Here is a 16628-nt window from a genome sequence, read left to right as displayed (position 1 = left end):
TTTGGATCGATCGATAGAAGATTAACTTACGTAGATTGTTCCAGTTTGTTTATAGGTAAAACTTTCTAATTCGCGCCCCGAGTCATGTTTTAGATCTCACCAAAACCAGCTTACCGGAAGTTGTCTTTGTTACCTTTCCTGAGCGTGGCAAAAATAATCGTGTTGGAGACATATTCTATTTGGTACGTATGGCAAGTTAAGAATGAATGTGGATTAAAAAAATATGTTTTTTTAAATTAAATTAATGGTCTGTTGCTAACTATGCATGGTGTAACCTATGCACACAAGATCTAGCCTATAGGCCGAATTTCAGTCGAAATGTTTGCTTTGTTTCTGCATGATCGTTGACAGAGACGAGAGGTCTAGGGGCTACTTACATCCGTGTTTGGATGATGATGTTGACCAGTAGAATTCCGCACTGTTTTAAATATTTCAAACATCGTAATCATGTGATTATGATTTCAGATGGAAGATACATGATAATTTGAAATTAAATATTGTAGGCATTTTAGGGTTAAAATTTTAATGATTCAGTGCAGATATTAGACCATATACACAAGTACTGGTCTGGTGGTGATGGTTGGCTAGTTGTTCTAGTCTACTGAATATATATATATCATGTCATTATGTTCACATAATTTCAACATGCATTATTCACCTTATTTTTCCAAAGATATTATTCTGAAGATTTTATACAGGTCATGTAAGATTAATGTTTCGCAAATAAAAAGACTTTGACCAATTTGTTATGTTATTTGTTTTTCCATTTTTTCAGATTATGGCTGATGAAGAAAATGTAATGGAGACCAACTCCCCTGTTGTGAGTAATCCTGGGACTCCACGATCAGTTGACCCATCAGAGGTTCGTGCCACTCCCCCATTACCAGGTGTGGTTCCCAGACAACAGCAGCTCCCACCAATGGCACACCATCAGCAAATGAGCAAATACAGTCAGTTGTTGGCAGTTATAGAAGACATGGGCAGAGACATCAGGCCAACATATGCTGGCAATAGGACATCGGCTGAGAGATTGAAAAGAAGTATTGTTCATGGCAGAATCCTTGTCAGAGAATGTTTAATGGAATGTGAACGAAGTGCAAGAACTTGAAGATCATTATTTTAAAAGTATGGAAAGAGGACATTTTATGCTTGACATATGCACAGTCTCATGAACATTTCTAAAATGGCCATCACTACCTTGTCCGTTTTTTAGAGAATGTTCCATGTACCAGCAAGGCTGAATAGCTATCAGTAATTTGCATGTGAAAAGTATTGTTATGTAATGTGAAGGATGAACATACAGTCCAGTCTGGAAACAAAAGCAATGTGTGATGATCCCTAAAACCACCACTCCTCGTCAAATGTTGTTTGTGTTAACATGTGTTAAACCTGGATTCTACTGTTTAGGTATTGTAGTGCTAAAACATTGAGGTATAGTCATTTAGCATATTCTTCATACTGCTCCAAAAGCACCCTGACAAACTCATAGACCAATCTACAAGTACTCTGCCTTAAAGTTATATGACAGTCTGTATTTTGTTGTGTATAAAAAAAACAAAAAATTGTTTTTTTAAAACACTGGTATAGATGGGCGTGCATGTTATGCCAAATGACATTTAATTTTGACATTCTCTCCAATGTGAACACATCACAGTTGGCAAAGTAAAACTGATTATTGACTTTGTTTTATAAGAATTCAAAAAAATCTGTGTTTTTGTACGCCATTTACACACACCCATTTGTCAATTTTCTAAGCTAAAGAATGCAGTTAAGGTGTACTGTGACCCAACTCTGAACATTGCAAAATCTTGGAATATTAGGTAATTCAAATTAGAGGAAATGTATGTTGCTACCAGAGTCATTTTTAAGTTATGCTCATGTGTAGGGTTGCAATTTAGAAGTTATGAAATTTTATGATGTCTCTACGAAAAACAATAATTCAATATGAGTTTTTGGTATGGAGGTTTGCTGGACATCAACAGTTAACTGTTCCCACCTGTCTGTTTCTGCTGTATATTGTATGTATGATGTGCAAGGTTTATGTTTGAATAGGTGTTAGTGGATACAAAGATATGTGTTGGATCTTGTACAGTATTGAATTCATGATTATTGTGGAAAAAAACATGCAGTCATTGAAGAGCAGCGCACAGCAGGAAGCAAGGTTATTTTCATGTACTCGTACTATTATCATTCTTCCAATCCTGAAAGGAAAACCAAGTTATTATGAAAGAGCCATGATCAAAAGACCAATGATGAGTGTGCTTCCATCATTCTGAACAGGAGGATCTGGCGGAAATTATCATTACTGGATATTTTGTGATAGCCTAGTTATGATTAATGTGGTTACTTTAAGAACTCACAAGACTTGGGTTTGGTTGTCCAAATTGTGACCTTGATGCCGACATCTGCTGCCTTTTGTTGGGGTATTAAAGGTGTCCCCAGTCACCTACCTTATGAATGCATTATAAGTAGGTAAGAACTTTACTTATCTTCATGAATATTATGCTTTAAAATCAAAACAGACTGAAATCATGAATCAATACATTTGTAGGCAGTGTTACAAATCAGGGGGTGGGGGAGGGGGTCCTGGCTTACTTAGGACTGCTTTCCCCCTAAATGTTTAACATTTATCATTTTTGGTAATGACGATGATGCCTTGACGTTCATGCTAAATTTCCAACACTGGGTAGATGCAACATGTATAGTATCATCAGCATGATAGATCATCAGGTATAAATTAGTGATGTACTGAGGCGTCAGTAACTTGCGACATCCCCATGTGATACTGATGCTAAAGAATAGTAAAATCTCATTCACTGGTTTAAGACATCTGGCAGGTCACTGCTTTGTTGTATTCATATTCAAGTCAAAGCATTTTTCACATTCTCAGATACATTTGTCTTCCATCATGACCTTGAAAATTGATACTTTAAATCACTGAAGTGCTCAAAGTGCTTCACAAATGAATCATAGATTAGCTGATAAAAAACATTTATGTTTCTTCATTTAAAGACTGAGTTATGTCATTTGTACTTATTGTGTCAAAGGGAGTTGCTCAGCATGTTCTGCTCTCATCTGCACAATACTTAAATATATAAACGCCTGTATTAAGACAAATGTGAATAAAATTTTCGATTTGTTTGTCTTTTGTTTATCATGCCTATAGATCCCAATACAGCTTTGTTGTAGGGCTGGGACAAGTCCAAATTTACTACCCGGGCATCCACCCCCTATTTCTTGACCCTATCCAGGTACCATATGTCGGATTGGGAATAGTTTGACCATAGCCCTGGCACAATGTATTCAGATACACATATTATTAGTTATGGTGTCCTTAGCTGCCGTATATACAGTGTCATATTAGGTTGGCAGAACAAATATTGGGTGTTAGCAGAGCCTTTAAAAGACAAAACAGTGTCGAATAACAAATTTCTGTACCAGAATTTTTATGTGAGGTAGGTGTTAGAGAATCAAAAATGGCTGTAGTGACGGTATACAGACTCATATGGGGTTAGTAGTTTTGCTCTCTGATTGGTCAATCTCACTTTGAGGCATAATAAAAAAACGATCTGGTCATGCATACACTGAAGTTCACTAGAGTTTTATCTTAATTCAAACCTATAAAAGTAAAAAGGAATGGGTGCATAGTCAGAAGGAAATGCCAACATTTCCCAGAACTGAAATCTTGCATCCTATGTGAAAAGAAATTGAAAATGGAAGTCCAAAAAACACAGAATGCATCCACTGGGACACAGAATCATTTGTATGTTTAAAAAACAGCTGCAAGTACATGTATTTCATGATATTCTACCTCTCTAAAATATATGTGTATTTGTGTATGTGATCAGCTACATTCAGGGTATGTTTTGTTCCAGATGGTGGCACACACTGTCAGTATATACAAGTAAGCAGTTGGGAGGGTAGTCAAACAAGTGTTACAATGCCACAGTTACTAAACATTTCAGTTCATAAGTTATTTTGGTTTCTGTTTTTCAACATAAGTTGCTCAGAAAATTAGTACATAATCCAATTTAAAAACTGGCTATTTTAAATGGAAATAAATAGCTGGTGCATGAAGCATGGGCGGCTTCATACCTCCTTACCTTCATTTGCGACAAGACCACAACACAATTTACCTCAAGAGCAGCAATTCAAGTGATTTCTGGCCAGACAATGCGGAGATGCTTTCGTGGGGTAGGTCTCACAGCCAGACTGCGTGTCAGAGGTGATGGTTTGAGGCAATAGCAAGGTCAACTGTGATACCAGTGTCAAGCAAACAGAGCTTGGTCGTACAAGCCAGGGAGAACTGTTGGCTTCAGCGACCAGTAAATTTTTCTGCTTCAAGCATATTAGAGAGCCAGGGTGTACCGACCTTGCCATCAAGCTTTACCGACAGCTGCATATGATTGATGCAGATACAGATTTTGAAATGGCAGCCTAATGCTGTGGGCGGTGGTCTCCGTCTAAATATCCAGCTTTGAACCTGACATACCAACTATGGGACGAATTGGAATGCCGCCTATGACAGCTTCATCAAGAAACAAGGTCATTGCACCACATGCTCAGTGGGCTAAGTATTCCCATTGTGTGATTCGTACTTACATTTCGTCTGTGGATAGGTGTCAGGCAGTATTTTGAGGCTAACTGTGGACAGACGAGATGGTGAGTTATCATGACCTTGACCATTGCCATTCTTGTAATATCTTCCTATTGTACATGTGTTCTGTTTGCCACATGTCATCACTATTCAAGTGTTCAGATGTACAGTATATATATGTGTTACGTCCCACACCATAAATCTGGTTATGCGTTTCTTTTCTTTTAAGAATCTATATCAATGAATACACATCCTATATTGTAAATCTCACAATGCCATTTCTTTTCTTGTGGACAACGCTTTGATAGGCATTTAGGTGATACCACATAGTCAGCATCTTCCGGAGGCAAGTGAGTTAACTGACTATAAAAGTCCAGTTTCCACCCTTGCCGAACGAGGCTGGTATATTATGGAGTTACATTTTGGCTGGACTAACGAGTCTATGCATAGTCCAATCAAAATCGCGCACCGAAATCGAAATCCCGTTCGTAAAATGTCATACAGATTTCGGTCGATTGCAGGATTTGCAAAGCATGTGCACCGCTAACTCGTTGTCAACATATTTTCTAAAAAAAAATCATGTTTTTAATCAACATGCTCACGTGATTTGATGCACATCGCGATGTAAGACTCGTTTTATCACAATATATTGATCTTGATTATCGATCAGATCGTCTTGACTTGGCGCCGCAGTTTTGGTTGAAGCAAACGCAAGTGATACGAGAGGTGGAATCTCATTGGTTCATAGGAGAGGCATAGAAGGGACATAACTCGTAATAGCCACTGGTGGCGCTACGATCGAGCCCAGGATTCGAGCCTTCTTCGGCAAGGGTGGAAACTGGTCTTTTAAAGTCAACTCTCTTGCCTCGGGAAGATGCATAGTCAGGGGATTATGACAGAGCTGAAGGTGTATACAAAAAATGGCATTACAGTAATATTATTATGTGGAGGCTTTTTATGTCTTTGAATATCTATTCTGCGCACGGAGTTTATAGTGTCATGACTGACCTGCTTAAAAAACTATTAGTTTCGAATACCACCTGTTTTACCTGTAGTGGCACGGATTGACACGCTGATGTATCTGGAACTAGAACTTGTATGTGCAATGTACCCAGCATCTCTCCATGAAGAGTAAGATGGAACAGACAGGGTCAAATTAAGGGTGGTACTAGGATGGAATAGACTGACGCATAATATATGAAATCATATAGTTTTAGCAGAAACAAACAACTCCATTTAAACTGAAAAGGAGACCCAGTGAGATCGGAGATTCAGAACCTGACGCAATCTAGACTTAATTCATTTAGTGCTATAGAATAAAAGTAAGGGCTGGTTGGAAGAGAGAATAATCTGGTTCAGGGACTGTGCGACAGACTATGGGATGGAAACATTGTACCTTAGAAAATCATCCCGTAACCACAGGGCCTGGCTGCACTCATGTGTAATCTCACGGCGACCTTGATCTACATTATTCTCTTTTCCACAAGACCTGATTTTGCGTTCTGGTACAGACGAAATTGTTCTCACTGCTGTTTAAAAATCAATTCTTACTCTTCTTACGGGACCGGTAATTTGGTATTTAAGTTTGGAGAGAGAAGAAAATCTAGCAAAGTCGAAGTTTAGTTCTCGAAGTTTGTGGCTCGCTGAAAACATATAGGCCTTACTGTGATCAAAGTTTGCCCCTGATTCATACTAACATAGTAAATTCTAGGGGTGGGGGGTGGGGGGAGGGGTCACTGGTTGCCTGCTTTAGCCTTGCTAGGATCCGCTTGTCGATGGTTCGAATCCTAGATTTCACAAAAGCAGCAAACGTCATTGATCTGCTTTCGTTGATCTCACTAATCCGCACCAACCACGTCGGGATTCCGGGTCCCCAGCAACCTATGCCGGTCATAAAAGGAGACCAAATGGATTGGGTGGTCAGGCTCGGTGACTTGGTTGATAGCGTATTCTCGTACCTCGACGGCGTGAATCGTTGCTCACAATATCCGTCACTGGATTTTCTGATCCAGACTCGTTTATTTACAGGCCGCCGCGATATAGCTAGACAATTCCGGATTGCGGATTTAACAAACTCATCCACGCCAAATACGCAATTCATCCATTGTTGAGTGTACTATCCCTGTGATAACTGAGCGGTTTAAAATTATTCTGTCAATCATTGCCAAACTGTAATTGTTATTTTAGATCTCCGGTCAGCTATGGCTGAGGGCTCACCTGACCCCTCCAGTCGCGGATTGGTACAGACCTTTGACACAGAACTGTATGCAGATTCAGTGGAATGGTGCCCAGTGGAGGGGTGTCAGGATGTGCTGCTGTGTGGCACCTACCAACTGGAGGAACAGGACGAGGTATATAAGTTATTTTGTATCCAATAGAGCGCCCTCGATTATCCAGAGCATTTTGTATTGCTGGATAATTGGGAATGGTACTAAAGGAGGGAATGTGGCCCAAATATTGTGTTGGTCATCCATAATTATTACATCTTAACAGACAAATGTATAAAAAAAAAAACATCATTTGAAGGATATCGAGAATGCATTAGCGTCAGTTGTTATGTGAGTGGGTCTAGCCTTTTGCAATATTCCATAAGTACCACGGGAAGCGCCAAGAGGGAATCCATTAACCACAGTGTTTCTATGTCAAATCAGATATAGTTGTGGTTTTTTATCAAGATAACGTGGACCAATCAGATTTCATCATTCAGACATGGTGGTATGATAAAAAAAAAAGTACATATCCGTGAAAGGGCGACAATCATCGCCTAATCCGAAACAGAATTCATCTGCCGCAACGCAACGCAACGCAACGCAACAATCATATCATACACAGCATAATAGCTCGCAGATTTGTCCTAAAACACTTTTTTCAGATGTACTTTGTTTTACACACACAAACAAAATAATACTAAAAGTGCAGTACAACGTACATACAGGGAGAATCAACGTGTGACGAAAAGCGACCACAGACCAGAGTAGGCCAACTGAGGGTGTACCGCTTAGAGTCCACTGAAGCCAGTCCCAGGAGCCTCTCATTGCATCATTGTCTGGACATGCCGGGAGTCCTGGACATCAAGTGGTGTGCCCGGGCCTGTCCACTGCTCACGTGTGGACTGGTTAATGCTGCGGGTCACTTACAACTGTGGCAGGTTGCCGACACCGCCCTGATGACACCCCCGAAGAAACTGACCCAGACTGACCTGGGCCTGACGTGTCTCGGTCTGTCCCTTGACTGGAGCGACAGTAAACATGACAGGTAATGTATGGTGTGTATGTTGTAATATTCCACCCGTGTGTCAAACTAGCATTAGTCGGAAGCGCACGTAAAATCTGAAAACGCCTCACAAACGCAAGCAATCTCATTAAAATCAGATCTTAGTTTTCGCTGCCGCTAATCAAAGATCTGAGGACATCCCATAACGGGTCACGTCAGAACGACTTTTCGCGAATTTTGACCGACTTATGAAATGACTGACAAAAAAACGACATTGGCCAATCAGAAGGCAGCTTTCTCGAGCTTTACGACACTAGTTTCAAACTGGCGACTACGCTTCGAAACATATTTCGACGTATACTCGATTAAAGATTTTAAAAACTGATAAGAAGAACATTCTCGAATGGCTTATAGATGGCACAGATTGTATGGATATAATCATAAAATCTGTAACTGTCGTTCGGAATACCCTGTGTTAAATATATCGTGGTTGCATGATTAGAAAACACATTCCGACTGTCACTTTCATGATCTGGTAAGCGACGCTCTGATTGGTTGGATGAAAGGTCGTTCTAACGTGACCCCTAATGGGATGTCCTCAGATCTTTGTTTAGCGATAACGAGAACGAAGATCTGATTTTAATGAGATTGAAACGCAAGTCGACGATTCATTCCTTTGTTTTTTACTTCCCAACTCTTGGGACGTGTATCAGTCGATATGCCCTGACTCTGAAACCATTACTCATTGTGAAATGGAAAAACATCCATTGTATATTTAGTGACATGTAATAGTAATAACTCAGATGAATTACATGGTATGTGTGTATATGCACAGCCATCTCAACCCATGCTTGCCTTACAAGGCGACTATGCTTGTCGAAAGAGGCGACTAACAGGATCAGGTGGCCAGGCTCGCTGAAGCTTGTTTGCTGTGTAACGCCGCACTCAGCAATATTCCAGCAATATGACGGCGGTCTGTAAATAATCGAGCCTGGACCAGACAATCCAGTGACTGGCATCATGAGCATCGATCCACGCAATTGGGACATGATTACATGCGTCAACCAAGTCTGACCACCCGATCCCGTTCTTCGCCTCTTACGACAAGCATTGTCACGTTTTACGGCAAGCATGGGTTGCTGAAGACCTATTCTACCCCGGATCTTCACGGGTCTACAACGTAAGGAAAATACATATTACTGATTGTAAGAACACATCAATGTCTCTTGGTATACCTTTTCGGTTACTAGAAGCTACAGATAGATCTGAAGAAGTGCAGCTGGGATTTCAGTTTGGTATTTTGTAGGCCCATGCTACAAAACATGCAATTTGTTACGCTGAAAAGAAGGGCCAAATATTTTTGGGTAGACAAATTTTTCAGGCATGTCAGTGAACGTTGTATGTTTGTAAAACCGAACAAACATGGTTTTTTTCCAGTATTCTCGGTGATATTTAATTAAGAATTTTAATATGTTTCACTTTTGTTTGTTTGTTTGCTTGTTTGTTTTTTGTTTAACACTGCACCGCGGGCAATATGTTAACTTCTTTATTGTCATTGTACAGTAAACTACGGTTATAACGAACACGCTTATAACGAACTTGCGGATATAACGAACTTACTTTTTTAGTCCCGACTATTTGCTGTAGTTATGCTGTATATATGCTAATAACGAACTACGGTTATAACGAACTAAAATAAGTCGTCCCTATGAGTTCGTTATAAGCGTAGTTTACTGTATATAGTTTGGAACATTTGTATTGTATTTTACATTTACAGTCAGCAGATATTTAACTCATTTTATATTTCAACCCCAAGCCTTCAGATTGTGACGTCAGACTCCACAGGTTCGCTTTCGGTGTTTGACGTAGATAGTGACGTGACAAAGGTCAGCTCGTGGCATGCGCATGAATACGAAGCGTGGATCTGCGCATATGACAGATGGAACGAAGGAGTTATATATTCGGGTGAGTCCATGTTCAGTACAGGTGTCATGGTAAGTGTACTGATGGGAAAATAATAAGAGCTAAAATATAAACATATTACTGGAGAAAGAGTCATCGAGTCATACTAAAAGGGGTGGGGGGTGGAGACCTATTATGTGGTCTAAATATATCACAAAGGAATACCCTTTCTGCACACGTCAGCCGGACAATGTCTTGATTGAACGTATCTGGGAAAACAAAGTATGAGTGAGTTGGATTTAACGCCAGTTTTAACATTATTCCAGTTATATCACGGCGTGTCAGTTTAATGTGGGAGGAAAGCCCGAAGTGATGCAGGTCTCGGACGTTTACCACTTCGGTAAAACCCAAGAACACGGGTATGGTGCTGACAAACCTTGAAACATAATCCGGCCGAATCGGAATTCGAACCCAAGATCATAGGTTTCTGGCGCGCCAAAGGGACTCAACTCTGCACAGCGAATCGCGGCGCCTTAGACGAATGGGCCACCCGTGCCCCAAACAAAGTTTAAATTGAGTAAATATAGTGTTCTGTGTTTTTGTTACATAATGTCGACATTCAACCTTTTTGTGAAAGAATAGGTGGATGGCATCCGTTCAATCAACAAGGGAGCATGGGCGATTCCGTATGCAGAGTTGCTCCTCTTGTCGAAGCCAGACTCCTATGATCCAGGTTTCTAATACAGGACTTACAAATTACGATTCTTGGATTATTAGCACCCCGTCTTTCTCCCTTCATCAAGCTGCCACGCCGTGATATAACTGAAATAGTGTTCAAAGAGGCGTTAATCCAAACTCACTCAATCAACAAAACAACACAGTCACGTTGTGATATCTTGTTTGACAGTACCTTAACAAGAAACGTTCATATTTTGTGGACATATCACCCATCATGAAACAAGTGTTACGCCTAACATCTGTCCCATCGGTCCTGTCCATCAGAATATCTATAGACCCGTGAAGATCCGGGTTAGAATTGGTCTTCAGCAACCCATGCTTGCCGTAAAAGGCGACTATGCTTGCCGTAGGAGGCGACTAACGGGATCGGGTGGTGAGGCTGCTGACTTGGTTGATGCATGTCATTGTATCCCAATTGTGTGAATCGATGCTCATGATTTCAATCACTGCATTATGTTGTCAAGACTGGATTATTTACAGGAATGTGAAACTGCTGAGTGCGGTGTTAAACAACAAACCACAAACAACAACAACAATAGCGTGTCCATACAGGTTAAGAATAGCTGACGCTCTGTCTCTATGTAAATAGCTATTTATAAATCGTATCCTGCTTTAGTTTCACACTTCTCATATTGAAACACAGACATTGAAACCGATGTATCTTTCCAAACATACATGGTGGTTCGGTTGATATGGAAAAAAAGAAAGGGCGGTGCTTTATCTTTTTCTAGGTGTATATTTCGTCATTCACAGACACCACACGAGAAACTATAAATTGGTTGCTCGATTGTGTTCTTTCAATTTTATTTGAAGAAATAGTGTTATCTCTCCAGTTATTACTTGTCTGTTTTATTTACTCTAAAAGCAAATCAGTGCTCATCCTTTTACAAAATTGTTGGTACTGCCTTCTATATATCATATGCATTTTGGTATTTCGTTGATTCACTCACTAGTTAACTCTGCCTACTAAGGAAAAACAGGCGTGGTGGGATTGGACAGGTGGCCCTGTCGTCTAAGGCGCCTCAATTCGCTGTGAAGAGTTGCGTCCCTCAGCCGTGCCCGGAGCCTAAGACCCTGAATATGTTTCTTGGTTTGACCTGACCAAAATCGTGCTGGTGGTTTCGAAACTGCAGTAAAGTGGTTTCGGTCTGAGACTAACATCACTTCAGGCTTTCCTCCCACATCACGCTGACATGCCGTCATATAACTGAAATACCGTCCTACGGCGTTAAGTCGCACTCGCTCACTTTAGAAAAAAGTCCCGTTTCTAACCAAGGTGATTAGATGATCAATAACACCCCCGATATGTACAACCACAGGAGGGGACGACGGCATGCTCAAGGGATGGGATCTGCGCGTAGGCACGACGCCTACTTTTACCAACAAACGGTAAGCCCTCGAAACCGTTCATCACCATACACCAGTAAGGCTTTAAACCCCTTCGCCACTGTGTTGACGCCCGTCATAATCTTTTGATGAACACTCCCCACCTTTAACGCACAGGAAACATTTCTGAAATACCTAGGCACTGCTGTGACATTTTGATGACATGCCACCAACCAATCAGATTTAATATTAATCGTGGACATAATATTGACACCGATGGTTCTCCCGTTTATATAGCTATATATACAATTTGTGGATTGCAAGCAGTGACATTTAAGCGTGATAAATGCCATCAGTAGCGTCGCTGCTCATGTGAATGAACTGATATGGTAGATAAACAAGATAAGCGAAATCCTTTGAGCGCTCCGACAATTTGTTGATTAAAATTTGTTAGGTGAAATTAATTTTGTGGGTCCACATGTTCTGTCACGTGTCATATCGAAGCCTGCTATCTGAGCCTACTTACATTGATATTGAAGCATTCGTCACCACTTGACCCTTTCCGTAACCTGCAAGAACAATCGTGACAAACACGTGTTATGCCGGGACAAGCCGAAGAACGGCCCGTGCCTATCTCGTGGCCATTTCAAAGTTAAAAGAATTGAACTCGTTGCGTAATGATTCACGAATATTTTCCCCATGTCGTATTTATTCCAGATGCAGTTTAAAACAAATCGGCACTTACGGGATTTAAACAGTATGATTGTACACATATAACTGTACTTAGGGAATATTCTTAGATGTAAAATAAAAAAATATTCCTGAGGAATTCTTTGACCGAAGTACTTGAAGTCATACGCGCATTGTGATTGGTTTGTCGTATTTTCGCGTGTAACATTCATCGATAGGGGGAACGAGTCTTCTTGCTGGTTACGGGAAGGGTCGAGTGGTGATGAATGCTGCAAGAAGCGCCATTCAGCTGGAAAGACACGAGTGGTCACGAATGTGGTATAGTGCCTTAAGCCTATTCTCAGCGTTCTTAAACTTTGTTGGAATATTGATATAAGGAATAATTACATATGCACTCGCATGTACAGCTGCGGGCCTAGACTGTTCTCCGGAAAAGGGTTTAATTGTATACAGAGGAGACGTTCAGTAAATATATTATTAATATTCCTTTGCCATTCAGTCGGCGAGATGGTTGGGCGGGGATATTACAGTTTGGATAGATGCTCATGCTTTCAACCACCAGGTCCAGATTGGTGTTTACAGTCTTCCGTAATAAACAGGAAACGTTGCTGACTGTGGTGTCAGCACACGCACTCATTCACTCAACTGACCCATGAATATCCGGGGTGGAATAGGTCTTCAGCAACCTATGCTTTCCGTAAAAGGCGACCCTTGTCGTAAGTGGCAACTAACGGAATCGGGTGGTCAGGCTTATTGACTTGGTTGGTGCATGTCATCGTATCCCAATAACGTGGATCGATGCTCATGATGTCAGTCACTGGATTGTGTTGTCCATTATTTACAGACCGTTGTCATACAGCTGGAATATTGCTAAGTGTGGCGTTAAACAACAAACACATAAACAAACAAACACTCACTTAACTCGTGGTTCTGCATGAAATTCTGCTGGTGCATTTCAGACACAGTATGGGCGTTTGCAGCATACAGAGCAACCGTCTGCAGGAATACAAGCTGGCGGTGGGGAGGTAAGGCGTTTACTTCGCGGAACCACAACTCATCGTCTGTCAAAATATTCTTCTTCGCGTAACTATGTAATGCAATGTGATGTAACAACACATTCATGAAGATATTTTTGATTGAAATAATGAATCAAGGAAGTTCGCATCTTGACAGCTGGTAAAAATCGACATTCTTTGATTGTAGCTATGACGAAGAGCTACATGTGTGGGACACGCGACAGATGAAGCGCCCCCTGGCGGTCTGTGATTTGGGTGGTGGCATCTGGCGTGTTAAGTGGGACCCTTTTGAAGGGGACACCATTTTAACTGCCACAATGTATAACGGGTTTCATATCGTCGATGCATCAGGTAAAACATGAACACATATGTGTGGTTGTAAGATGGTAGAAGAATGCTATAAAACATTTCAAATGTCCTTTTTGCCCACTGGAATGTAAAAGTTTGGTGTTTCGGGGAACTTTGAAATTTGGTATTGAAATTTGTACCTTTTTTCCCAGTACCGACTGTCATATCTCTCCCACTTTTGGATTCGATCGTTCGGGCATTGCGTTCATCTGCGCTGTCCAGCTACATCTGTGGGGAACAACTCACTGACACTTCCCCCTAAAAAAAACGTCGTCTAATTTACGACGTCATCAAGTTGCGAGCGCATCTTCGAATTACCAGAAATGACGTCATAATAGAACAGTGTTTTATCGTGAAATAAAACACGCTTCCTTCTTTACTGTTTTTTTTTTTTAGATATATCACGTAGCTCTCTTAGATTGGTCCATAAGTCTCTGAGTGTAAGGCAACAACACTTGTCTAATCATGACATTTGGATTAATGTCTTAAAACACAACGTGATTCCCTCGGTGAAAGCAATCAGTATATAAGGATTATTTTATCCTATACGTGTACAAACCTGATCTCTCGTTGGTGTTACATTAATTTATGTTATTCTTGTATATGGGCCTCTCGAGCCTGACAGGGTAACAATAAGTCCGGACTAGTACAAGCAGACACACACACACACACACACACACACACACACAAAATTGTCACACTATGCCACAATCAGTATGTAATAATGCATCAGCTCACAAGGAAATATGTAAATTCAATATGGTACTAGTGAAACAGTCACCGGTGAATATTGTATTGTTGTTGATTGATACACAGCCATTTTGAAACCCACATTTGTTTGAATAAACTCCTATTGTTTGCATCTTTAGTCACTGCAATATTGTGTTTTACAGATACGTTATCGATAAAGGCCCACTACACTTCAGCGAGCAACCTTGGATACGGCGCCGACTGGTGTCACAAGGCAGGTGCAGCACGTGAATCTGCATCTGATGACGTCACAACAGACACGACAACGTCTTTCATTGCAACCTGTTCATTCTATGATCATTCATTACAATTGAGATCTTGGCCAACATGACGAGGGATAAAGTGTTTTTATCATATGTTCTTGACTTTCATTTCACACAGAAGCCTCTACTACGCGTACGCGTGTGAATCGGCAGCTGAATGTACATCTTCCCGAGGAAAAGGTATTAACTAACTGAAAAAGTCCAGCTTCCACCCTTGCCGTACTCGGCTGGAATTTCGTGGCTAGATCGTAGCGCCACCAGTGGCTGTTACGAGTTATGTCCCTTAGAACTGTCTTTCCTATTAACCAATCAAATTCCAAGATAATCAAGATCTTTATTTAATAAAAGGGGTAATTACCTCGCGAAATGAATCAAATCACCTGAGCACCTTTATTAAAAACGTGAAAAGATTTGAAAATGTATGTCGACACCCTCTTTAATGTACACATGCTCTGCAAATCCTGCTACCGACCGAATTCTGCACGGCAGACGCCATGTTGTATATGAACCGGATGTCGATTTCGTTACGCGATTTTGATTGATTTGGGCATAGACTCGTTAGTCCAGCCAAACTATAACTCCATAATATTCCATCCTAGTTCGGCAAGGGTGGAACTGGACTTATATAGCCGGTTAACTCCCTTGCCTCGCAAAGGTGTTGAATGTAAGATTTGTTGAACTTCTGCCACGGCAACTGGTTGGTGCGTATTGCCTTCAGTGATCCATATTATAATTATTACACTAGGTAAAGTCATGCAACCTCTAACTTTAGAAGACATACCACAGAAACCAGCATACTCATAGGCATAATCATGAAAGACAAAGGATCACAGACGGTGATCGGAGCCTAGGATCTTTGGATCCAGGAAGCTAAGGGATGCAAGTCCCCAACTCCCCACAGCGAGTTGTGCCGCTTAAGACAATGAGCTTCAGGGTCCATTTGTCTAAATGGTGGTTACACTGAATTTTGATTCAATGCCAGTTCATAACATGTAATTGTAAGATAGACAATAAACTCTGTATCCTTTATATCAATGCACCGATGTCAGTGGGGATACCGGGGTTAAATTCCTCCTCAGTTACCATAGCATGTGGTAAAAGTCGATCTGGTGGCTTGGGGCGTATTTATCAAGCAACTCATGTGGGTGATTTGGGTGTTAGCGCCACATCGTGCCCAGATGGCGTGGATCGTTTCTCCTGTTGATTAATCAGTTGTTCGCCTTGTCCAAAATTACTTATATCCAGACCACCTAACGTAATACCTACGCTGGAGACTTAATTCTTTTTCTTTCTTTTTTTGATACCCACAATTATAATTGAAAAGCAGTTTTCATGGAATTATGTTTTTGTCTGATAATTAGTGCACATACTTGCAGTTTGACCACAGGTCAGAAAATGTGTGTAAAACCACCCGCAGAATCCGGGCCAGAATAGGCCACCAATACCTCAGACGTCCTTAATAACTTATATCAAAAATCGGTTCAGCGGTCATAATGGCTACCCTCAACGACCCAGAGAAAGAAATTGTGTACTATATTAGTAATAATAATGCATGCATTAAAAGAGCGCAACAATGCACAAAAAATACATATTCTCTGTGCGCGGTTGAGTCAGAAATGTCTTCAGCTGAGATTTGAAAGTGGGAGCAGATTTCAGATTTTCTGGCAGATTGTTCCACAGAGGCGCTGCAGCCTATGAGAGTGTTCTTTTGGGGAAAGTACAAGATTTAACACGGGGAACTGTGATTATATAGATGATGTTGAAGTCGGAGCGATCGTTTAGGAA

At 40.9% G+C, this 16628-nt stretch overlaps 2 protein-coding genes across 2 annotated transcripts; both read left to right on the top strand.

The window, feature by feature from the left end:
* The first annotated feature begins 94 nt into the window (after positions 1-94).
* LOC139469275 (diphthine methyltransferase-like) lies at positions 95-14911 on the top strand. The gene is made up of 8 exons (XM_071251419.1): positions 95-182; positions 6785-6948; positions 7533-7852; positions 9627-9775; positions 11770-11839; positions 13426-13491; positions 13670-13833; positions 14724-14911. Exons 2-8 carry the CDS (start codon positions 6799-6801, stop codon positions 14909-14911), a joined length of 1107 nt encoding a protein of 368 aa, XP_071107520.1. The 5' UTR covers positions 95-182; positions 6785-6798.
* Positions 779-1108, top strand: LOC139467680 (cyclin-dependent kinase 2-associated protein 2-like). The gene has a single exon (XM_071249197.1). The coding sequence runs from the start codon at positions 779-781 to the stop codon at positions 1106-1108; it is 330 nt and encodes a 109-aa protein (XP_071105298.1).
* Positions 14912-16628: the final 1717 nt, after the last annotated feature.

This window comes from Haliotis cracherodii, unplaced genomic scaffold, assembly GCF_022045235.1.
Source record: "Haliotis cracherodii isolate W230 unplaced genomic scaffold, xgHalCrac1.p SCAF_2, whole genome shotgun sequence".
In the NCBI taxonomy this organism is placed as follows: Eukaryota; Metazoa; Mollusca; class Gastropoda; order Lepetellida; family Haliotidae; genus Haliotis; species Haliotis cracherodii.
The sequence above is the reverse complement of the archived record's forward strand: the minus strand, read 5'-3'. Positions and strand labels throughout refer to the sequence as shown.

Coding starts and splice junctions, on each gene's coding strand:
- LOC139467680 (XM_071249197.1), top strand. CDS start 779: ATGGCTGATGAAGAAAATGTAATGGAGACCAACTCCCCTGTTGTGAGT.
- LOC139469275 (XM_071251419.1), top strand. CDS start 6,799: ATGGCTGAGGGCTCACCTGACCCCTCCAGTCGCGGATTGGTACAGACC. Junction 13,492..13,669: donor TACAAGCTGGCGGTGGGGAG/GTAAGGCGTTTA, acceptor CTTTGATTGTAG/CTATGACGAAGAGCTACATG. Junction 13,834..14,723: donor TCATATCGTCGATGCATCAG/GTAAAACATGAA, acceptor TGTGTTTTACAG/ATACGTTATCGATAAAGGCC.